Source organism: Canis lupus, chromosome 28 (genome assembly GCF_003254725.2).
Source record: "Canis lupus dingo isolate Sandy chromosome 28, ASM325472v2, whole genome shotgun sequence".
Lineage (NCBI taxonomy): Eukaryota > Metazoa > Chordata > Mammalia > Carnivora > Canidae > Canis > Canis lupus.
The window spans coordinates 41,352,309-41,373,776 of record NC_064270.1 but is presented as its reverse complement, the minus strand read 5'-3'; the positions used below and the strand labels follow the sequence as shown (position 1 = coordinate 41,373,776).

The following is a 21,468-nucleotide window of genomic DNA, read 5'->3' as shown; positions in this document are numbered from 1 at the left end:
CCACTGTCTCAGCTGAGTTTGTGCAGGGGTGGTAGGGCTTGTCCAGCCCAAGACCCTTGACCCCTGAGGCTGGGTAAAACCTTGGCCACATCTCCATTTGGCCTCAGCCAGAGTTCGACGGGAGGTGCCCAGTATGTGCTTCCCTAACCTCATAGTCTCTGCTCATTTCTAGGACTACACACCCTGTTTTGGATCTCCAGGCAGAAAGGTGCACGTTCTGCAAACTCACCCTGTGATTATTTGAATTTGTTACTGAGGCCTGAACTATACAGAACCTACAGAACCTGGAAATCCCAAACATGAGGAACAAGGTGCTTGGGATCTCAGCCAGTCCCTTACCCACAGTCCCCACCGACTAGCTGAGAAAAAAATAATTGGAAGCCAAGTGTAGTTTCTGCTCTTGTGGGCACAAAATACATAACTGACATACCTGTCTATACAACACAGTATGTTAGAATTTTCCATGTCCTGGGAGTCAGTCACCTGAGACTATTGTGTGCTTTTGAGGCAGGTCTCAAATCAAAAAATGTACTCCCCAAAAAAAAAAAAAAATGTACTCCCCAAATCAAGGGCAGCAAAGGTAGTCCAAGTCTGGGATCCTAGGCCAAAATGCAGTGACTAAAGTAGAGATCCTTCCCTTGGAAGGCTCCCACATGCCAGTAGGGAGGTAACATGACAGGAGAGGTCCAAGCAGGCCACCAGTGTGGAGAGCACTGTTTCCACGAAACAATGGGAAAACCTAACCTGGTGAGAAATTATTCATTCAGCCAGACAGTAAGCATCAGCCTCCCAGTTTTCTACCTGAGGTGGGGTTAATCAGACCTGTGTCATAAATGAATAGGTAATCTCAAAGTAACTCCTGCATCTCCTGGAAATTAATATTTTTCACTGCATGCCGGTGGAAACATCACCTTTAAGAACTGCATCTCAGCCAAGCCCATGATGCCCATGATTGTAGCATCAGGTTTAGATCTTTAAAACAGGACACACAATTGCTTCAACAGATGAATGAAAGGCTTTGGCAAAATCCAACACCTATTTACATAAAGAAAAATTATAAACACAGGAATAGAAGGTAACTTCATTTATACTTGGTGGTGAAGTGTTAGAAGCATTTCAGGCATATTTAAATACTATTCATGACATTGAAGTTCTAGACAGTGAAATAGGACCAGAGAAAAAGGACTGGAACCTTCCCCTACCCCTGCTCACAACCACATGACTATCTGCCAAAGAAGAAAGAAAATCCTTCCTGCTAAGCCTTGCAATCTCCCTCCAGGCCCTTTACTTGGAAACCCAAAGATCGTGTCAGCTGGAAAAGGAGAACTGTAGCCCCATCACCACAGTGGGGCAATCAAGAGTGGGTTCCTAGCTGAGAAACACACTAAAATCCATAGCTGGTGGAGTCACTTACAAGGTTAAGGTAAAGGCAGATGACCTAGAAGAGATTGTTCAAAGATTAACCTAGACAAAATACCAAGGAGCCAGGACTCGCTAGGTTTGAAAATAAAACTGTTCCTCCTTCCCAGCTTCTCCAGTTATATCAGGCTAAAGATCACTTTCAAGACACTACCAGCAAAATGGAGCCACAGAGTAAATCTCAGACCAAGGGTGCTGCTTTAAGACCCTTCCTTGAGACTCTTGGGACACCTGGGTGGCTCAACAGTTGAGCGTCTGCCTTTGGCTCAGGACGTGTTGTTCCCAGTTTGGGGGTCGAGTCCCATATCAGGCTCCCTGTGAGGAGCCTGCTTTTCCCTCTGCCTATGTCTCTGCCTCTCTATGTGTCGCATGAATAAATAAAATCTTTAAAAAATGACCCTTCCTTGAGACTCCTAAGAGTGCACCTTGTATATTCTCACAGATGATAAGGCTTTTACAAATCTCAGAGGCTCTGTCCCCACATCACTCTCAGGTTGAGGTAGAGTGGATCCTGTTCCAGAAGTATGGGGCTGGCTTTCGTCTAATAGAGTGGACAGTAGTTTCCTGTATCAGAAATCCAAAAACTTTTTTAAAGGAATCAAACCAATTTCAAATGAAAGGTTTAGAAACAGCTCAAATGAAGAAACTAGTTTTAAAAAGGGGGGGAGGTATGTCTTGTAGAAGAGAGAAAATGACTGAGTGCAGAATCCAGAACCTTGGAAGTCATCCCCAGAACCACTGCACCCTAATCCAGGAAATGATGGTGTGTCCTGCTAGAACCCAAAGTTTCTATGGACCACAGATGGCTAAGTGCCTCCCGATTCCCCTCCCCTTTGAGTGGACCAGCTGAAACTCCCATCTCCGTGCCACCACCGTGTGTCGTGTTGTGCAGGGCCCTAACTGGTCATGTCAGGTCACATGGCTTCAGCTTAAGAGCAACCACACAGAAGGGACTGCGCCCAAGACCGAGTACAGATGATGTCCTAGATTTTGAGCCAAGCAGCTTTATAAACGGACATCCTTGAGTTTTAAGTTTTTATTTATTCATAGAGACACACAGAGAGAGAGAGGCAGAGACACAGGCAGAGGGAGAAGCAGGCCCCATGCAGGGAGCCCGACATGGGACTCGATCCCGGGTTTCCAGGATCACACCCCAGGCTGCAAGCGGTGCTAAACTGCTAAGCCACCAGGGCTGCCCAATCCTTGAGTTTTAATATAGTTTTTATATGTAAGTGATGTGAACTCTATCACCAGAAAGCAGATTGTATCCACTCAATTTTCCAAATATGGCCACATTACTATGTCCCATCCCACATACTCTTTTGTAAGATGCCCTTCTGTCAATAGTTGGAATCTATTTCTCCACTACTTAAGAGTCTTCATGGGCCCTGTAAATACAGACTAAAGAAATGCAGAACAGACACTGGCTACTTAGCAGTAGTACTGGTAAATGTCCCCTTGGAGGCTAAAATCACTCCCAATAACCAATGGTCTATACTGTTTAGAAAACTTTTTTTCAATACATTATCATTTCTAGCTGAGTTTTTATAAACCTTGCTGAAACTGATCATTTTCCCTTCATGAGAAATTCACTAACAAACACAAAATTCGTTCTCTTGAAAACTTGGACAAATTAAAGATATTTATAAGGTTTCACTTTATTCTAAGTGCTCATCTTAGTGAGTCATCTCTGATAAAGGCATTCCTGCCTTTATTGGATTCTTCCTTCCTATATTTCTTTAATTTTTCCATATATTGACTTGGGTTTAAAAGATGACCCACAGGTTCTTTCCTGTGTGAATTTCCTACACACGGATTGGTAACTCCTCTCCTATCTCAAAATCATAAAGTGAACTCGCTACAGTGGACTGGTAGTGTTGTAGATGTGTCAATAGGGCAATAAAAGGGTCCAACAGTGAACACTTCTCACTCAAGTAAATATAAGCAAAGATTTCTGAAGTAGAGTTGAGAAGACCTCTGCCTTTCTGCCCTAAGTCATGGCTGTGATCTCCACCCTGTGGCCCCCAAAACAAACTTGTGTGTAACCTGTGCTTCAGGAGCACAGGGAATGAAAAAATCAGCAAATGCAAGTAAGTTTTTTTGGTGGCAAGTCATAGATGTAATGTTTGTAATTTATATTCATATCCTCTTGGCCAGAAATCAATTACATGGTTCCATCCACAGTTAAGGGAGGCTGAGGAATGAAGGCTGTGTGCCCAACACAAAGAGAAAGTGAGTTTTGACATACACATAGCCAGTCTCTGTAATACATGACTTTCCCCCAGTGTGAGTTCTCTGATGTTTGCTGAGGTGTGATTTCTGAGAGAAAGTTTTTCCACATTCATGACATTCATAGGGTTTCTCTCCTGTATGAGTTCTCTGGTGCACAGTCAGGGCTGACTTCTGGTAGAAAGTTTTCCTACATTCTTTACACCCATAGGATTTCTCTCCTGTGTGAGTTCTCTGATGTCTATTCAGAGCTGATTTCTCACAAAAGGTTTTCCAACAGTCCTTACATTCATACGGTTTCTCACCAGTGTGAAGTCTCAGATGCACAGTGAGTTTGGCTTCACACAGAAGGATTTCCCACATTCATTACATTTATATGGTTTGTCTCTTGAGTGAGTTCTCTGATGGACAGTAAGAGCTGGGCGATGGCCAAAGGACTTCACACATTCTTTACATTCATATGGTCTCTCTCCTGTGTGAGTTCTCTGATGTGCAGTGAGAATTGACTTATGGAAGGTTTTACCACAAGCAAGGCACTCATGATGTGTCTCCCTATTGTGAACCCTTTGATGTACAGTGAGGGCTGACTTCTGGTAAAAGAACTTCCTATACACATTACATTCATAGCGTTTCTGCCCTGTGTGTGTTCTCAGATGTACAATGAGTTTTGTCTTCACAGAGAAGGATTTCCCACATTCATATAACACTCATATGATTTTTCTCCTGTGTGGATTCTCTGATGAACAGTTAAGTGTGACTTATGGCAGAAAGATTTCTCACATTTGATACATGCATAGGGTTTCTCCCTGGTATGAGTTCTCTGATGGATTGTAAGAACTGTCTTACTGATGAAGGTTTTTTCACACTCGTTACATTTATAGGGTTTCTCTCCTGCGTATATTTTCTGATGTTTACTGAGATTAGACTTTTTGTAGAAAGTTTTACCACATACATCACATTCAAAGTTTTCTCTCCTGAGTCCTTGAAAACTGAGGGAGGTGTAATTTCTTGCAGAATTATCCCCACTTTGATTACATTTATGGTGATGTTCCTCAGAAACAGCTCTAGGAAGATTCAGTTGTGTTGGTTTCACACAAATGGTGTTCCCCCATTCGTTATATCTACAGGGATTCTCCCTCATGGAAGTTCTCTCTTGGGCAAGGAGAGCAGATTTGTCATAGGCTCTCCAATATTTATAGGCAGTCTCTCCAGTGTAAGCCCTGCTACAGGTAAAGAATGTTGTCTCCTTGTTGAAGCCTTTCCCTTGCCCAACAAATTCAACAAGTGGCTGCAAAGTCTGATCCTTCTGATGACAACTAAGAGGCCCAGAACACCTGAGGGGCTTCCCAGTCATATAACTGTCCTCAGGCTTCTTTCTATCATGCATCTCATCAGGCTCACTGGGGAGAAACATGTCCTGACACACGTTAAACTCCTCTGGCTTCGTTCCTGAATAGTTTCCGTCATTTATAATCAGGTTTGAGATGTGGATTGCACTCAAATTAACTGGTTTTCCCAAGTCGGTTCTCTCCTCAGTTGATGTTTCCTGGTTGGAGAATCCAAATTGGCACAAACGTCTGCTCTGATGCTCCTGTTGGGTCTCCATCAGGTCATTTGCAGTCTGGACATCTAAAATAAGACAAAGTAACCATATCTGTGAATCGCATCTAAGCACTTCTTATGGAATGTTTGTGTAAGAATAAAGAAGTTTCTTTGCATTGCAGTAGAATACGACTTTTAAAGACTCAATAATGGGTATGATTATGATAAACATGATTTTTCTTTCTAATGAATTAACGTAACACATTACACTAACAGATTCTCTAACATCAAAGCATGGTTTTATTTGTTCATTTTGCCTATTTAAGGTTTTTTTTTTCCCCTTTCTGGGTCCACTAGGAAATATCTGGTCACAATATTCACCTATTCCCTAGCCAGGATTCTCAGCTGAGTTCCTTCAACTGCATTTCTGTCCCTGTTCTGTTTCCTGCTTTCTCTCATAATACCTGTGAGTTCCTTGTGCTGGGCTTTTTCTCATCATTCAGCTTTGCAGATGGCAAGATCTTCCTGAATCGGTTACTCTAGGATGCAGGAGAGGGCCATCTGTCGTTACCTAAACAGGTATATTGCTTAGGGACAAGGTTTATTTTTTTACTCCTCTATGGATGGCTATGGGCACCTGTGGGGTTTTTCAAAGGCATCATCTCTACTTCTTCATGCTAGCCAAAGACAGCTTTCTTTTTTTTTTTTTAAGGATTTTACTTATTCATGACAGAGAGAGAGAAAGAGGCAGAGACACAGGCAGAGGAAGAAGCAGGCACCACCCAGAGAGACCGATGTGGGACTGGATCCCGGACTCCATAACAGGTACAGAAAACTCTGGTCATCACTGTGCAATTCCTCCCTTCTGGTCTAAAAGATTTAGGTTCTGCTGTGCCCACCAACTGAAAAATCTTCTTCTGGATCCTACTTAGGTAGGAAAAAAAAAAACAAAAAAAACAAAAAAACAAACAAACTCCTGGCATTCTCACCCACAGTTTACAAATGTCCATACTGGATAATTTAGTTTCTAAAGACTTCTATCTTGCATTTCAGAGTTTCAGCTGTCCTATAGTTCTACTGAAACTGGAGTCACACACCTTTCTCTTTTTTAACAATGATTTCCACAAAAGAAGGTAAAAATGCTAACTTCAGATTCCAGTCCCCAAGTTTGAGTACCCTAACCTAAACACCTCATTCTACTAGACTTCAACCAATAATCTCTAGTTTCTCCTCTCATGTCATGGACCACCTCCTTCCATGCTCAACAATTTACTGGGTCCTCCTTTGTTTCATGATCTCTGATGCAGTCATTCACAAGGTTCCAGCTGGACCTCTTCTCTCAATTCTTAATAACTCCCTAGGCAACTTCCTCTAATCCTACCCAGTTTAGGGTTAATAATTCCCTAATTTACATCTCCAATATGGTGATGGATATCCATACCCTACTCCAGATTTTAGGTGCACCATGTATGACATATGGAAATGGAAAATAGTCATCTCAGTTGAAGCTCTACCAATGTAAACACTTAATATCCATGAAAATGCCTTCTGAGAATCCTTCAAACAATAATACACATTTTTCTTTCTCTTGTCCTCATTAAATATCCTTTCCAGTTCTTACCTCACTACTTAACCATGCATATTTGTTTCATCTTCCCTCTCAAGAAACTTCACATTCCATGAAAAGGACATTTCTTTGATTACTGTTCTTTACACAACAAAAATGACCAGTGCTTAAAATTTTCCACTTAACATGCCAAAAGATTAAACCAATGTATGAATAAATGCCTGAAAGAAAACAGTCCTTGAAAATAGACAAAAGGAAGACATTAAGAATCTAGGGATTGTAACTAACCAAGAAAATATTCCAAGAGATGCAGCTAGGTACCACATTTTGGTAAGTCTAAGAAAATATACTTGGTAATTTAAAAAAAATGGGGATGTCTGTGTATGAGAGTAAAGAATTCATGAGTCTGATACATGCAGACTCACTATCCTAAGGTCTGGACCTGGGAAAAGCACTGGGGAAAACAGCCCAGCATGGCCATGGCCAGCATCTACTGGGCTCTCCTCTTCCCAGACGCCTGCCCAGTATGCACTCACTGACCTGGGAGGCTCTGGGCTGGGGGTTCCTCTACAATCCATGGCTCTGCTCCTAGCTCCAACCTGATGATCACCTCAGGCTTTGTCATACAGTTCCCTGTCGATCAGAAATAAAGAGGGACTCTTAACAAACTGCTTTGGTTCACGGCCTTTGAGGAATGAAAGGAGCACCGCTGCAAGAGCTGTACAATGAAGGGCCAATGTGAACCTCTGACTAGAGGGGTGAACACACATTCTTCTGGGCCTTGAATCTTAAACCTAAGAAACATTTAATTTCACAAACAGTTGCACATATACCAATGAAGAAAAAAGTGGACACTTTCACTCACCCAAAGATGCCAGGCTACTGTAGGTCTCCAGCATCACGAACCTGTACAGGGTCCACTGAGCATGATCCAGGTCCTGCCACTCCTCCCAAGTGAAGTTCACAGCCACATTCTCAAACGACACCAACTCCTGTAATGACACATGCCTCAATTCAAGGCATTAGCCTGGATCAGAACAGGAGTCTGGGAGTTCACTCTTCTTTGTGTGTTTTATCTTGTACAAAATACAGCATGATCTGTACTCTGCACTGTGGGGTAAAGAGAAACCACAGTAGAAATTTCCTACCTCAGGCTGTAAACAGCAGCAAAAGAAAGCCACTGAACTTGAAGATGGATGAACAGATTTTTCTAATCTTAGACACAGAGAAAGAAAATGAAGAAAAATGGAACGAGGTTTAAAAACAAGTTTAACAACAGTCTAACAACATGTAATTGGAGTTCCATAAGTAAAGAAGAAAGAATTGAGTATTTATGTATTATCATAAACAATTACTACAACCTTCACAAATTTTGTGAATGATAGTAATTTACAAACCTAAAAATTACAATGACCCATAATTAACTTAATAAAAAACTACTCTAGGCACAGTACAATCAAACTGCCAATATCCAAGGATAAAAAAAAAAAGACCTTGAAAGCAGCCATAGAAGGAAGAGCACATTCAGATAAAAATACATATGAATGATGAGTAACTTATCAGAAGCAATGGAAAAAAATATCTTTCAAGTGGTGAAAGGAAATATCCTTCAATCCATGATTCTACATCCACTGAAAACTTATGCTACAAAATTGAGGTGAAATGAAAACATTTTCAGATAAACAGAAACTAGATAATTCACCATCAAAAGATGGCACTATAGTGATAAAGGACATTCTCCATGGTTGAAAGAAAATGACAGCAAATAACAATATGGATCCATAAGACAGAATCAAGATTACTAGAAATGGCAAATGTATAAGTAAACATAAATAATTAAACATTTTTCTTCTTTTGGTGTCTATAAAATACATGGTCCTTTAAAGAAAACATACAGACTCAAGATGTACCTATGTATGTACACTATTGATAGTACAAATGATAGGGTTGGAAACAGATTTATACTATTCTAAAGTTCCTTTATGGTGTATGAAATAGGGCACTACTGCTCTAGTATGTTGTGATAAAGATTCATATTATAAAACTATATACAGTAATGAATAAAAAAGTTAAGGAGTGAAGCACAGTGTTTAAATTTGCTATGGCTGCCACATCAAAAATATAAAAATGGTTTAGTCATTTGGAAGACAGTTTGGTACTGGATTCAAAAGTAAACACAACCTTTCAACACACAATCCAGTAACTGCACTTCTGGTATTTACCTAAAGGAGCTGAAAACATGTCCACATAAAAACCAGCACATGGATGTATTGCAGCTTTATTCACAATTGCCTAAACTTGGGACGCGACCAAAATGTCCTTCAATGGATGCATGAAAATGTGGTACATTCAGACAATGGAATATTACACAGCACTAAAGATAAATGAGCTATCAAGCCATGAAAAAAAAAGGAAGAAACATAAATGCACCTTAGTTAAGTGAAATGAGCACATTTGAAAGGCTATGTACAGTGTGAGTCCAACTACATAAGACTCTGTAAAAGGCAAAACTATGAAGACAATAAAAACAACACCAGTTGCCAAGGGCTATGAGTAGGAAGAAGGAGTGGAAGGAGCACGGAAGATTTTTAGGACAATGATGCTACTCTAAATGACTACAATGGTGTGTGACTAAAAAACAGATACATCATATTATACATCTGTCCAGATCCTGATGCCAGATGAGATTAGTGGGAGAGAAAAAGGAGTACAGAAACCCCACTTTGGCCTTTTGAGTCCCTGGCTGAATGGAAGAACTATCATCCATGAAAGAAGAAAGGAAGATATGGTTTTCAGGTGGGACTCGCTCAGTTTGAGGTGCCTTCTGGATGGCATCAAAAAAGTCACTCACCAGGGAGCTGAACCCATAGTCTAAGGGCGAGGGAAGAGGCCCAGGCTGGAGAAAGAAACTGCCCAGCACAGAGGGCCATGCAAGTCCAGGAAAACCATAGTGTGTGAATGCAGCGCAGATGTGAACACTTGGATGAGCCATGTTCAGGATCGGACACAAACAGAAGAAATCATCAGGGAGGCTGCCACAGAAGCTAACAGACAAGAATGTCTGGAGAGGGATGCCTGGAGGGGCTCAGTGGTTGAGCATCTGTCTTTGGCTCAGGGCGTGGTCCTGGAGTCCTGGGATGGAGTCCCACATTGGGCTCCCCTCGAGGAGCCCACTTTTCCCTCTGCCTGTGTCTCTGCCCCCCCCCCTCTGTCTCTCATGAATAAATAAATAAAATCTTTAAAAAATATATCTAGGAGAAGATCCCAGACAGTAGTTTCACTGCCACAGATGATGCAAGGAAGGCAAAGCCTACAGCACAGTCACTGAAATGAACTATAATCTGGGTTGATATGCAGGCTGTAGGTTACCTCTTCATTTAGAAGACATGAATTAAGATGGCACCGCAGAGGTTAAGGTACAAACGGGGCGTGGAACTCTTTGTCAGAAAACACAACTCTGAACAGTCTGATGCATAACCTACACAGACGGACTGGCTGAGAGATACATGTGGAGAGTGATTTAAAGGACCTGCAGTTGACTCAGTCCTGCAGACATCCCAAGGGCCAGCCGTGGATCGAGAAGGGCCTTCCAAAAGTTGTCTGGGATGCTATTTTAGCAAACCTTATTAGGCAAGTTGTGTTTTTGCACCAGTAGCCATCACCACTGCAGAGTCCTGGAGTGTTTATTTCCAGATTGGTAGTGCAACACTGTCCACTACCTCATCCGTGTGACCAACAAAGACACCACTTCAGACTTCTGTGCCCGCAAGTTTTCATGTCCCATGACAACATGGCACGCTCTCTCCTAAAAGACATAACCAATGTGTGTCTGATGCCACAGCATCAGAAAGACCAGAGACCAATGTGTATTCACCTTGGATGACTCTAAGGTCACATAACCTGCCCATATCCATGTGGCACCTTTATCGTGTTTTTGTGTATCTTCCTGAAGATGCATTTTCACTTATTTTTACTTTTCTATTTAAAGGATGACCCCTTCCTCATCAAGCACCACGTAAAACAAACTGAGGGACCACCAAACAAATAAACACACAAACCACTCACCAGAGATGTATTCATCTTCTGTTGCTCTTGGAAAAGCAGAGGACTCTGGAAAAATAGCTGGGAGAGAAGGCGAATGGACTAGAGTCATGACAAGACTGCTGTGGCTTGCTCCCAGATCCTGGATTCACTGGTTGGAAGCTCTCTACACAGCAGCTAGAAAAGACAACTGACAGAGAGAGAGAGAGTGAGAGAGCTTGAGAGGGGACTGAGAGAGCCCGCCAGCCTTCTCTGGGACAAGAGTATTTTACACCTGGAAAAAGGGCAGGAAAGACCCTATTGGAGGAATACCCACAAACCCATGAATTTACACATACGGTATAGCCTTAGTTAATTAAAACACATATTTCCCACTGACTTATTGACAGTAACAGTAAGAATCAATTTAAGATTTTGAAGATATGGGACTCCTGGGTGGCTCAGTGGTTGAGCATCTGCCTTCGGCTCAGGGCGAGATCTTAGGTCTTGGGATCAAGTCCCACATCGGGCTCGCTGCAGGGAGCCTGCTTCTCCCTCTGCCTGTGTCTTTGCCTCTCTCTGTGTGTCTCATGAATAACTAAATAAATTCTTTAAAAAAAAAGATTTTGAATATGTTTATTAAAATAATGGTTGTTTAGCCATGCTCCTATTAATACAGACATTACACGCAGGGCTTCACAGTGGTGTCTCTGTGAGGACACCTGTGTTTTAAATACCTCATCTTCACAGAAATTACCATCCTGTCACACAACACTTTTGGCTTATGACTTTATAGGAAAAGATATATGTAATGTACACGGTGCGGTCTGTTGTGGTTCTCAACAACTTGTTCCCATGTATTCATCACCTCCAACACTGACCTGGGCTTTACCTTCTGACTTGCTTTCATCTAGGGCACCTCAGCACACGTGACCCCAACACAGGATGAAGGGCACTTTTCCACGAGAGCTTACCTACCTCCCTGGACCACTATCATCTTGGAAGACACCTGGGGCTCACCTAGTAGGGACACATGGCTTGGCCAACAGCCAGTACGAACCACCAAAAACAGTAAACAAAGTCCTCTTCCACCAACCACCAACCACCAAGCTTAGTCATGGCACCAGAGGACTACGGCCTCCATCGTGAACCAGGCAAACACTAGCACAGGACCTGATCATGTGACCCTAGCCCCAGGTGCGGAGCCACGGGACTTCAACAAAATAAGAGGACTGCTGCTTACAGTCGCTAAATGTGGTTGGCCTGTCACCCAGCCCGTGCTAGAGGGATACATCTAAACCCCCAAACTCAGTATGTTCTTAGTAAAATTACACAGGGCCAAGTTGAATTAGATGTACCATCACCAGAAGCTGACAACCACACCCAGAACTTGTGAACAGCTAAGGAAGGTGCACTCGGTGGACTTCAGTGAGGCTGCTGGAGGTGAGAGGCCACGGAGTCACCCGGAGCCCGGCCGCATCTCAGACGACTGTGTCCTTTGCTCCGCCAGGGGCCTCTGCTGACCCCCATTAGGCACGAGCTGCGCTGTATCTGTGCCCTAAACAGCAGTCTAGCCGGGAAGGTAATGCAGTCGCATTCTCCCATTTTACACACTTGAAAACGCAAAACGGGGTCCTGACGTTGTGCCGAGGAATTTATGGCCTTCACAGATCCCTGGCGCTCAGGGTGAAGCCCCCGGATTACGGACGCCTGGGGCACACGAGGCCTGGAGCACACGGAGCCCGGGGCACACGAGGCCCAATGCACACAAGGCCTAGAGCACATGGGGCCCGGATTACAGACGCCTGAAGCACACGGGGCCCCAACGCACAGGGGACCCGGCGCACACGAGGCCCGGAGCACACGGGGCCCGGAGCACACGGGGCCCGGAGCACACGAGGCGGGCAAAGCCACGCGGCAACGGGATGCGCACGTTTCCGGCGAGTCCTTCTCGGGAGCGGCTGCTCTACGTTGGCTGCATTATCGGAAACGACGTCAGAAGCAAGCACGTGCCCTGGCCTCGGGGCGGCAGGAGCGACGAGCCCGGCCGCCCCGTGGGGCCGACGTTCCGGGCACCGGCTCGGAGGCTTCGGGGAGGGAAACGCGAAGGGGGCGTCGGGAGCCGGGCACGCGGCTTCTGCCGCTCGGGCCGCCGGGCACCTCCCAGGCCTGGGCCCGCCCGGCTCCGCCCGGCCCGGGGCTCCGACGGCGGGTGCGACCTCCCAGCTCGTGCCCCGGGGCTCCTGCGCCTCTGCTCCGCGGCGGGCGGCGCCCAGGTCGGGCTCCCGTCCCGGGCCGAGCGGCGCTGGGAGCCCGCAGCCAGCCGCCCCCGACGCCCCCTGCGAGTCGGGCCGACCCGGCCAGCGGCCCCCGCGCTCCGCTCCACCGCCCACGCGCCCGGCCGCCGCACCACGCGGGCCCAGGTCCCGAGCCGCCAGGCCCAGGGCCCGCCGTCGCCATCCGCGCTCGCACCGACCTTCGGGGACGCGGAGCACAAGCCAGAGCCCTCGGCGGCAGCGGACCCACGGCGCCGGGACCCGGCGGGGAGCGGAACTTCCGGGCGGAAGAGGCGCGGGGCCGCAGTGCGCGGGAGGACCCCGGAAGACTCCCAGAGTCCCGCGCGGGAAACCCCTCGCGGACTACATTTCCCACAAGCCTCTGCGCTGCGTCCCTTAGCAGCTTGGGAAGTGACGCGTGGGGGTGTGACGGGGTCTCTACCCACGTGGCGGAAACGGGGTTCTGGTTAGTTGTGAAGTCCTGGTAAAATGGTAAAATTCTGATATAGCGGAAATATTCCATCACATGAAATGTCAGCTTTGTTAGTCGTACAATGATAATATAGTTCTAGAATTCACTGGGGTATTTTTTTCCACTTGCTTCCTAAAGCATGAATAGTGAAATAGCACCATGTCTGCATTTTATTAAAGAACTTTAAAAGCAGATACGGCAGCTCTTGTTACTTTGTTAGACTAATATTTTTAAAACACATCGTGAGGTTTGGTTTGGCGAACCAATGTTCATTAAAAGCCTACACTGGAAAGTGAAATAGAGAAGTTCATTACTCACAGGTTGGAGGAACTGTACCTCATGCTTCAAGGGGACCCAAGGCGAGGACAAGACGGGGTGCGGGCAGAAGAAGTTCAGTAGAACCTGGAGCACAGGCCTTCCTTATCATCCTCCCTTGACTTGTTTGGAGTTCCAAAGCCAAGTCCACATGGGTCGCTTCGAACCTAAAAGAGTGGAGTTTTGGTATGGTCCATGGGGTCCCTTACCTAAGGGAATTAGGAGGTGAAGGTTCTGGCAGGACCAGGAAGGCCTGCTGCAGAACAGCACATCGGCATTGAGCCTCTGCAGATTGTTATCTAGGGCAGGGCTAGTGTTAGTATGAGGTCCCAGCATGCCCCCTGACCACACAAAATGAATGCGGAGGCAGCAACTTCATGGAGCAGTTCGTCTAAACACTGGACACCAATACCCTATGAACCCATTAAGTAGATACTCGTTCAAGTGCCTTCTTAGCCGGCATGAAGCAGCCTCATAAATAGATGCTATTCTCACCCACTGAAATAACTTCTAAGCCATCGAAGGTTGCTATTCCACTGTTGGAAAACTTCCTCTAGTGTATATACAGGAATAAAATAATTGGGTCATAGACTTAGTGCCCTCCAAGCAGAGAAAATTTACATTTCCAGTGTCTAGTAATTACTTGCCAAGAAACTCCAATAATTTCTCCATTCATAAATTTTATCAGAGTCTTTATTTTCCTGGGAGTTGGATTTAAACATGGGCTTCCCGGAACTCCCTAGTTTCTGTGACACAGTAAACAAATTCAACACACTGCTTTTTGCTGTCACTGCTGCATTCTAGAAAGAGGGATACAATGGGTTTTTGTGATTGGGTTGATGTGGACTTCAGTGGTAGGGATGGTGGTTGATGGTCTGGCCCATGACCTATGTGACTTATCTCTGGTTTTCCCTTTTCCTAAACGATGACCTCCACTGTGCAATTCATGTATCTTTTATGATCCTGCAATTGCCCGTTGGCTATAGTATGCAGACCCAGGAACCTCAGCCTTTACTTTCCCATTCCTTTCTTTTCTCAGACTCTGGAATCCCTAGCCCTCCTTCCTCAGTCTCCTCGATCTCACAGTTCTCTTTTAAACACCTATTTGTGAGATATTTGAAGATCCTTTAGGTCCCTCCCAAACATTCAAATGTTTGCTAATTCATCAGTGAAGTTCTAGACCTGGGCATTTCTTGGTGTGAACTTTTAAGTTACTAATTCAATCTCTTTGGTTGTTACAGATTCATTCACGTGTTTTTTCTTAAGTCAGTTTTGGTATTTTAGGTATTTTATGAACTTATCCATGTCATCTAAATTATCTAATTTAGGGGTGTCAATTGTTCATATAATTCCTTTAAAACTGTTTAATTTCTGTAAGGCCTGTAGTAGTGTCTCATCTTTCATTTTACCAAGTTGAGTCTTCTCTCTATTTTTTGGTCAATTTACCTATTGTTTGTCAGTTTTGTTGATCTTTTCAAAGAACCTGCTTTTGGATTCTTTGATTTTTTTTTCTTTTGTTTTTCTATTCTCTGTTTTGTTTCCTTTTGTTCTAAACTTTATTTCCATCCTCTACTTGCTTTTGATCAGATATCTTTTCTTTTTTCAAGTGTCTTAAGGTGGAAGATTCCATTATTAATTCAAAATCTCTTTTCTTTGGTCATATAGACTTTCATTGGAATAAACTAGCACCCAAGTACTGTTGTAGTTGCCTCCCATGAATCTTAATAGGTTGGATCCTAATTTTCAGATATTTCAGTATGCCTTCTAATTTCCTTTTTGATTTCTTTGACAAATAGTAATTTTGAGGTTTGTTAATTTCCAAAATATTTGTGAGTTTCCCTTTCTACTTTGTTTTTAATTATGAATACCACTTAATTGTGATTGGAGAATATGCTTTGTATTATTTCTATGATTTTATATACATTCTGGTTTGTTTTGTGGCTTAGTGTATAGTTTTTCTTGAGGAATGTTTATGGGCAGTTGAGAAGAATGTTTATTCTGCTTTTAATGAATGGATTGTTCTGGACATGTTTGTTTATAATGTTGTTTGACTCTATGTTTTGGTTATTCTTTTGCCTAGTTATTCTATTCATTATTAATGAGGTATGGAAGTCTCCAACAATTGTCACTGAATTTTCTATTTCTCCCTTTATTTCTGTCCGTTTTTCTTACATGTATTTTGGTACTCTGTCATTAGGTGCCTATATGTTTATAATTGCTACGTCTTCCTCATGGCCCGACAATTTTTCATTATAAAATGACCCTCTTCATCTCTTAATATTTTTTTTTGTTTTAAAGTCTATTCTGTCTAAGATTAGTATGACCACTTTAGTATGATATTCTTGTGGATTTTTGTTCGAGTTATATTTACTTTCCTAACCTTTTTAATACATTTTATCTTTGAATCTGAAATATGACTCCTGTATCCAACATAGACATACATCTTGTTATTTATCAAGTCTGACAATCTATACTTTATGATTGGATTCTTTAATCCATTCATACTTAATGTTCTTATTGATATATTTGGGTTTTTACTTGCAATTTTACTTTTTTCTATGCTTCTCATATCTTTTTTCTTTTCTTTTTTTTAAAGATTTTATTTATTTACTCATGATAGAGAGAGAGAGATGCAGAGACACAGGCAGAGGGAGAAGCAGTCTCCATGCCGGGAGCCTGATGCGGGACTGGATCCCAGGACTCCAGGATCACGCCCTGGGAAAAAGGCAGGCACTGAAACACTGAGCCACCCAGGGATCCCCTCTCATATCTTTTTTCATTCCTCTATCTCTCCTGCTTTCTTTTGCAAAAAAAAAAAATAATGTTTTTATATGTAGCATTTACATAACTTCATTGATTTTTTTCACTATCTATGTTTTATAGCTGTTTCCTTAGTGATCTTTGGTTTACTGTATACACCTTAACTTATCAGGATCAGATTTAGATTCATACCAACTTACTTAGTTGTAGTTATATATAAAAACACTATTTCTATATATCTCTATATCCATCTCACCCTTTTTTTTGAGGTACTATTGTAATACATATTACATCTATAAATACTACAAACTAAACAAAGTTTTGTTATAATTCTTACATAATATAACTTTATATTTTTAAAGACATTGAGAAAAGAGCAAGTATTTACTTACAGATTTATGTATTACGCTTATTTATTACTTATGGTTCTCTTCATTTATTCTTAGAGACTCAATTTTCCATCTGGAGGCATTTTCTTATCACAATACATCTTCTCTCCCACTGACCTCCATTATACTGCTATAGGCAAATATATTTTCATGCATTACAGGCCCAAAAATACATTATATACATACTGTTTTATACAGTGCTTTTAAATCAGTTAAACGAAGAAAATAGAAAAAAATGTTCATTTATACTTTCTTTTATAGTTTTCCAATTACCTTTCCTAGTGCCTGTCCCCACTTTTGGGGGACATATATTCAAAGTACTCTCTGGGGTCATTTACTTTCATCTTGAATAATTTCTCTTTATATTTCTTGTAAAGCAGGTCTGCTAGCAACAAATTTTCTCAGTTTTGTTTATATGAGCATGTCTTTCTTTCATCTTCATTTTTGAAAAATAGTTTTGATAGATATAGGATTCTTGGTTGACAGTTTTTTCCTTTGAGCAATTTGAATGTTATATCAGTTCCTCTGACCTCTATTGTTTCTGCTGAGTTCATTGTTAATCTTTTTGGAGTTTCCTTACATTGTAAAAAGTTTCCTTTTTAAGTATAAAGGGTTTCATTTTTCTATTTTCCTTCTCCTAAGATTTCTTCCTTGGCATTAAGATTCAGCATTTTTATAGTGATGTGTCTGTGGATTTCTTCGTGTTTATCTTAATTGTAGTTCAGTGAGTTCCTAGCCAGTTAAAATGTCTTCACTGACTATATATCCTTGGAACTAATTCCTCAGACTTTATTTTTTTATTTTTTTAATAATAAATTTATTTTTTATTGGTGTTCAATTTGCCAACATACAGAGTAACACCCAGTGCTCATCCCGTCAATTGTCCCCCAGTGCCCACCACCCAGTCATCCCCACCCCCCCGCCATCCTCCCCTTCCACCACCCCTAGTTTGTTTCCCAGAGTTAGGAGTCTTTCATGTTCTGTCTCCCTTTCTGCTATTTCCTACCCATTTCTTCTCCCTTCCCCTCTATTCCGTTTCACTATTATTTATATTCCCCAAATGAATGAGACCATATAATGTTTGTCCTTCTCTGATTGACTTATTTCACTCAGCATAATATCCTCCAGGTCCATCCACGTCAAAGCAAATGGTGGGTATTTGTCATTTCTAATGGCTGAGTAATATCCCATTGTATACATAAACCACATCTTCTTTATCCATTCATCTTTCGATGGACACTGAGGCTCCTTCCACAGTTTGGCTATTGTGGACATTGCTGCTATAAACATCAGGGTGCAGGTGTCCCGGCGTTTCATTGCATCTGTATCTTTGGGGTAAATCCCCAGCAATTGCACTGGGTCATAGGGCAGGTCTACTTTTAACTCTTTGAGGAATCTCCACACAGTTTTCCAGAGTGGCCGCACCATTTCACATTCCCACCAACAGTGTAAGAGGGTTCCCTTTTCTCTGCATCCTCTCCAACATTTGTGGTTTCCTGCCTTGTTAATTTTCCCCATTCTCACTTGTGTGGTGGTATCTCATTGTGGTTTTGATTTGTATTTCCCTGATGGCCAGTGATGCGGAGCATTTTCTCATGTGCTTGTTGGCCCATAGATCAATGGAACAGAATAGAGAATCCAGAAGTGGACCCTCAACTTTACGGTCAACTAATATTCGATAAAGGAGGAAAGACTATCCACTGGAAGAAAGACAGTCTCTTCAACAAATGGTGCTGGGAAAATTGGACATCCACATGCAGAAGAATGAAACTAGACCACTCTCTTTCACCAGAGAGTTTATACAAAGATAAATTCAAAATGGATGAAAGATCTAAACGTGAGACAAGATTCCATCAAAATTCTAGAGGAGAACACAGGCAACACCCTTTTTGAACTCGGCCACAGCAACTTCTTGCAAGATACATCTACCATGGCAAAAGAAACAAAAGCAAAAATGAACTATTGGGACTTCATCAAGATAAGAAGCTTTTTCACAGCAGAGGATACAGTCAAAAATACTAAAAGACAACCTACAGAATGGGAGAAGATATTTGCAAATGACGTATCAGATAAAGGGCTAGTTTCCAAGATCTATAAAGAACTTATTAAACTCAACAGCAAAGAAACAAACAATCCAATCATGAAATGGGCAAAAGACATGAACAGAAATCTCACAGAGGAAGACATAGACATTCCTCAGACTTTAAATGGTTGTTTTGTTTTGTTTTACAACTTTTACAGTTTGGATAGGGAGCAGGTCAGTGGAGTTCCTCACACTATTGTGCTGAAAGCCCCTCCAGGAATCATATAATTTTCAAACCTGGACGCTCAGTGACTTGTGAACTCTGCAGTTTCCACAGAGTAATGACACACGGGTTAACAAACAAGATTAAGCTCAACCAATTGTCAGTGTTATATGAATGAGTCATAGTATATTTATGTGCTTTAAAGTTTTGCAGGTGCTAGCATGCTCTGGGTTACTATAATTTTAAAAACTTTAAATTCTGTAATAGTCATCCACATGTTTATTAAGTGGGTAAAATTCTAGCAAATGCTGAAAACTACACCTGATAATAACCTGAAGAACTGTTTATATTATAAAAGTTCAACAAGCAATTGGGGGAAAAAGCCACCATGATACACTATACAATTTAGTAGATAATACAGAAAAAATATAAAGAAACATTAAACAAATTTTTGTTCTAGTATTTGTAAATATATGCATTCTGGGACAGTATGAGTTTTTAGAGATATTAAGTATAAGAAATAGTGAAAGATATTAGGGGAAAGGAGAGAAAATGAGTGGGAAATATCAGTGAGGAAAACAGAACATGAGAGACTCCTCTAACTCTAGGAAATGAACACGGGGTAGTGGAAAGGGAAGCTGGTGAGGGGAGAGGTGACTAGGTTACAGGCATTGAAGGGGGCACTTGACAGGATGAGCACTGGGTGTTATACTATATGTTGGCAAATCGAACTTCAATTAAAAAATATAAAGTAAAAAATAAAATTTACAAGAGCCATAGAGGACATAATAAATGCCAATTACAGTCTTGGGGCCCCTAGAATCAGCGGAACTGTGGCTTTTAACACCAACCATCCTATTATGTTTTATTTTAGTTTGCTGCCAGCCACTGCCTTGAAAAGTCAAGCAAAAGGAGCCTCAGTATGGGGTATGGAAGTGTCTATACAGCACCAAGCATGATCCATTGGTGCCCTTGGCTACATCCCTCAGCCTGGTTGTAGAGGGGGAGATCATCCCTCTCACACAGAGCCTCAGCCCAAGTCTCCACCTTGTCTCCACATGATTCAACCTCGAGGTTTTTTCCAAAGCTAAGGGAGCTCCTTCATCCACTGCATGAGGAGTTCAAGGAGTCTCGCTTCTCATGCCTCAGTGGGTCAGCTGAGATACATGGACTAGCTTTTTACAAAATGCCCCACAGGATGAATGTCAGCTTGTTCACAGTGGTCACCAGCTCAGCAACACATACTTTCCTGCTTCTCCTCCTCCCCTGTCGTGTTTTCTGCACTTCTTCATTGTTGCTTTTTGCCATCACTTCCCAAATCAACCGCGAACACAAACTCCTATCTCAGCTCTTTTCGAGGGGGAGGGAGGAATACAAAACAAAGGAAGCAAGAAACCCAAGCAAGACAACAAGTCCTACTCAAGTCAAGAAGAAAGTGGTAACTCTAGCCAAAGCACTGACCCTCTCTCCTCCCCGGAGTGGGGCCCAAACAGCAACCCCAACACAATCACCCAGCGGGATCAATATCATCACCAGGACGGTGTGTTTGTCCGAAGATCCGACGGCTCCGCAGAAACCAGCGCTCGCGGTTGGGAACAGCCGCGCCACAAGTCCGGGGTGTGAAGTGCGAGGAGCTCTGGTTTCCTGCGGCTGCTGTAAGAAATCCCCACGGTCGGGATGGCGGAGGCAACACAGGTGTATCCCTTCAGCCTTCTGGGGTCCCAGTCGGAGACCAGAGTCCCCGCGCCGACGTCGGGGTCCTTGGCCCCTGGCCACCCCGCGGCATTTCCGCGTTAGTGGGGCCCCCGAAGGTAAGCGGGCGGACAGGCCCCAGCGGCGAGCCGTCCTCGCCCTCCCAGGGTCTGGGCTCAGACCCAGGTGACCTCGCAAGCTCTGCGGGGCGTGCCCCCGTGCCCTTCGCCAGCATCTGGGACAAGGCAGCTCCGCGCACGGAAACATGAGCAACCTCTGCGAGCAGAGAAAGAGGGACAGTAAGGGGCTACACGGCTGCAGGCTGCAGCATGGGGCAGAGCGGGGGGAGGACGGGGCACCGCCTTCCGAACCCTAAACTCAAAGGGATCCAGAGAGAGAACGGAGCTCCTGCAGAACCCAGCGGAGGCGGCCGAGTCCCGGCGGGAGGGGGGGAGGGGCGGGGAGGGGCCGGGCGGGCCGGGCGGGGAGGGGCGGGGCGGGGGAGGGGCCGGGAGGGGCGGGACGGGGCGGGGCAGGGCGG

At 43.4% G+C, this 21,468-nt stretch overlaps 1 protein-coding gene across 1 annotated transcript; it reads right to left on the bottom strand.

The window, feature by feature from the left end:
- Nucleotides 1-4,175: 4,175 nt before the first annotated feature.
- On the bottom strand, nucleotides 4,176-13,407 carry LOC112672555 (zinc finger protein 717-like). The gene is made up of 5 exons (XM_025467749.3): nucleotides 13,254-13,407; nucleotides 10,823-10,988; nucleotides 7,623-7,749; nucleotides 7,298-7,390; nucleotides 4,176-5,277 (listed from the first exon to the last, which is right to left on the bottom strand). Exons 2-5 carry the CDS (start codon nucleotides 10,835-10,837, stop codon nucleotides 4,322-4,324), a joined length of 1,191 nt encoding a protein of 396 aa, XP_025323534.1. The 5' UTR covers nucleotides 10,838-10,988; nucleotides 13,254-13,407; the 3' UTR covers nucleotides 4,176-4,321.
- Between the last annotated feature and the right edge of the window lie 8,061 nt (nucleotides 13,408-21,468).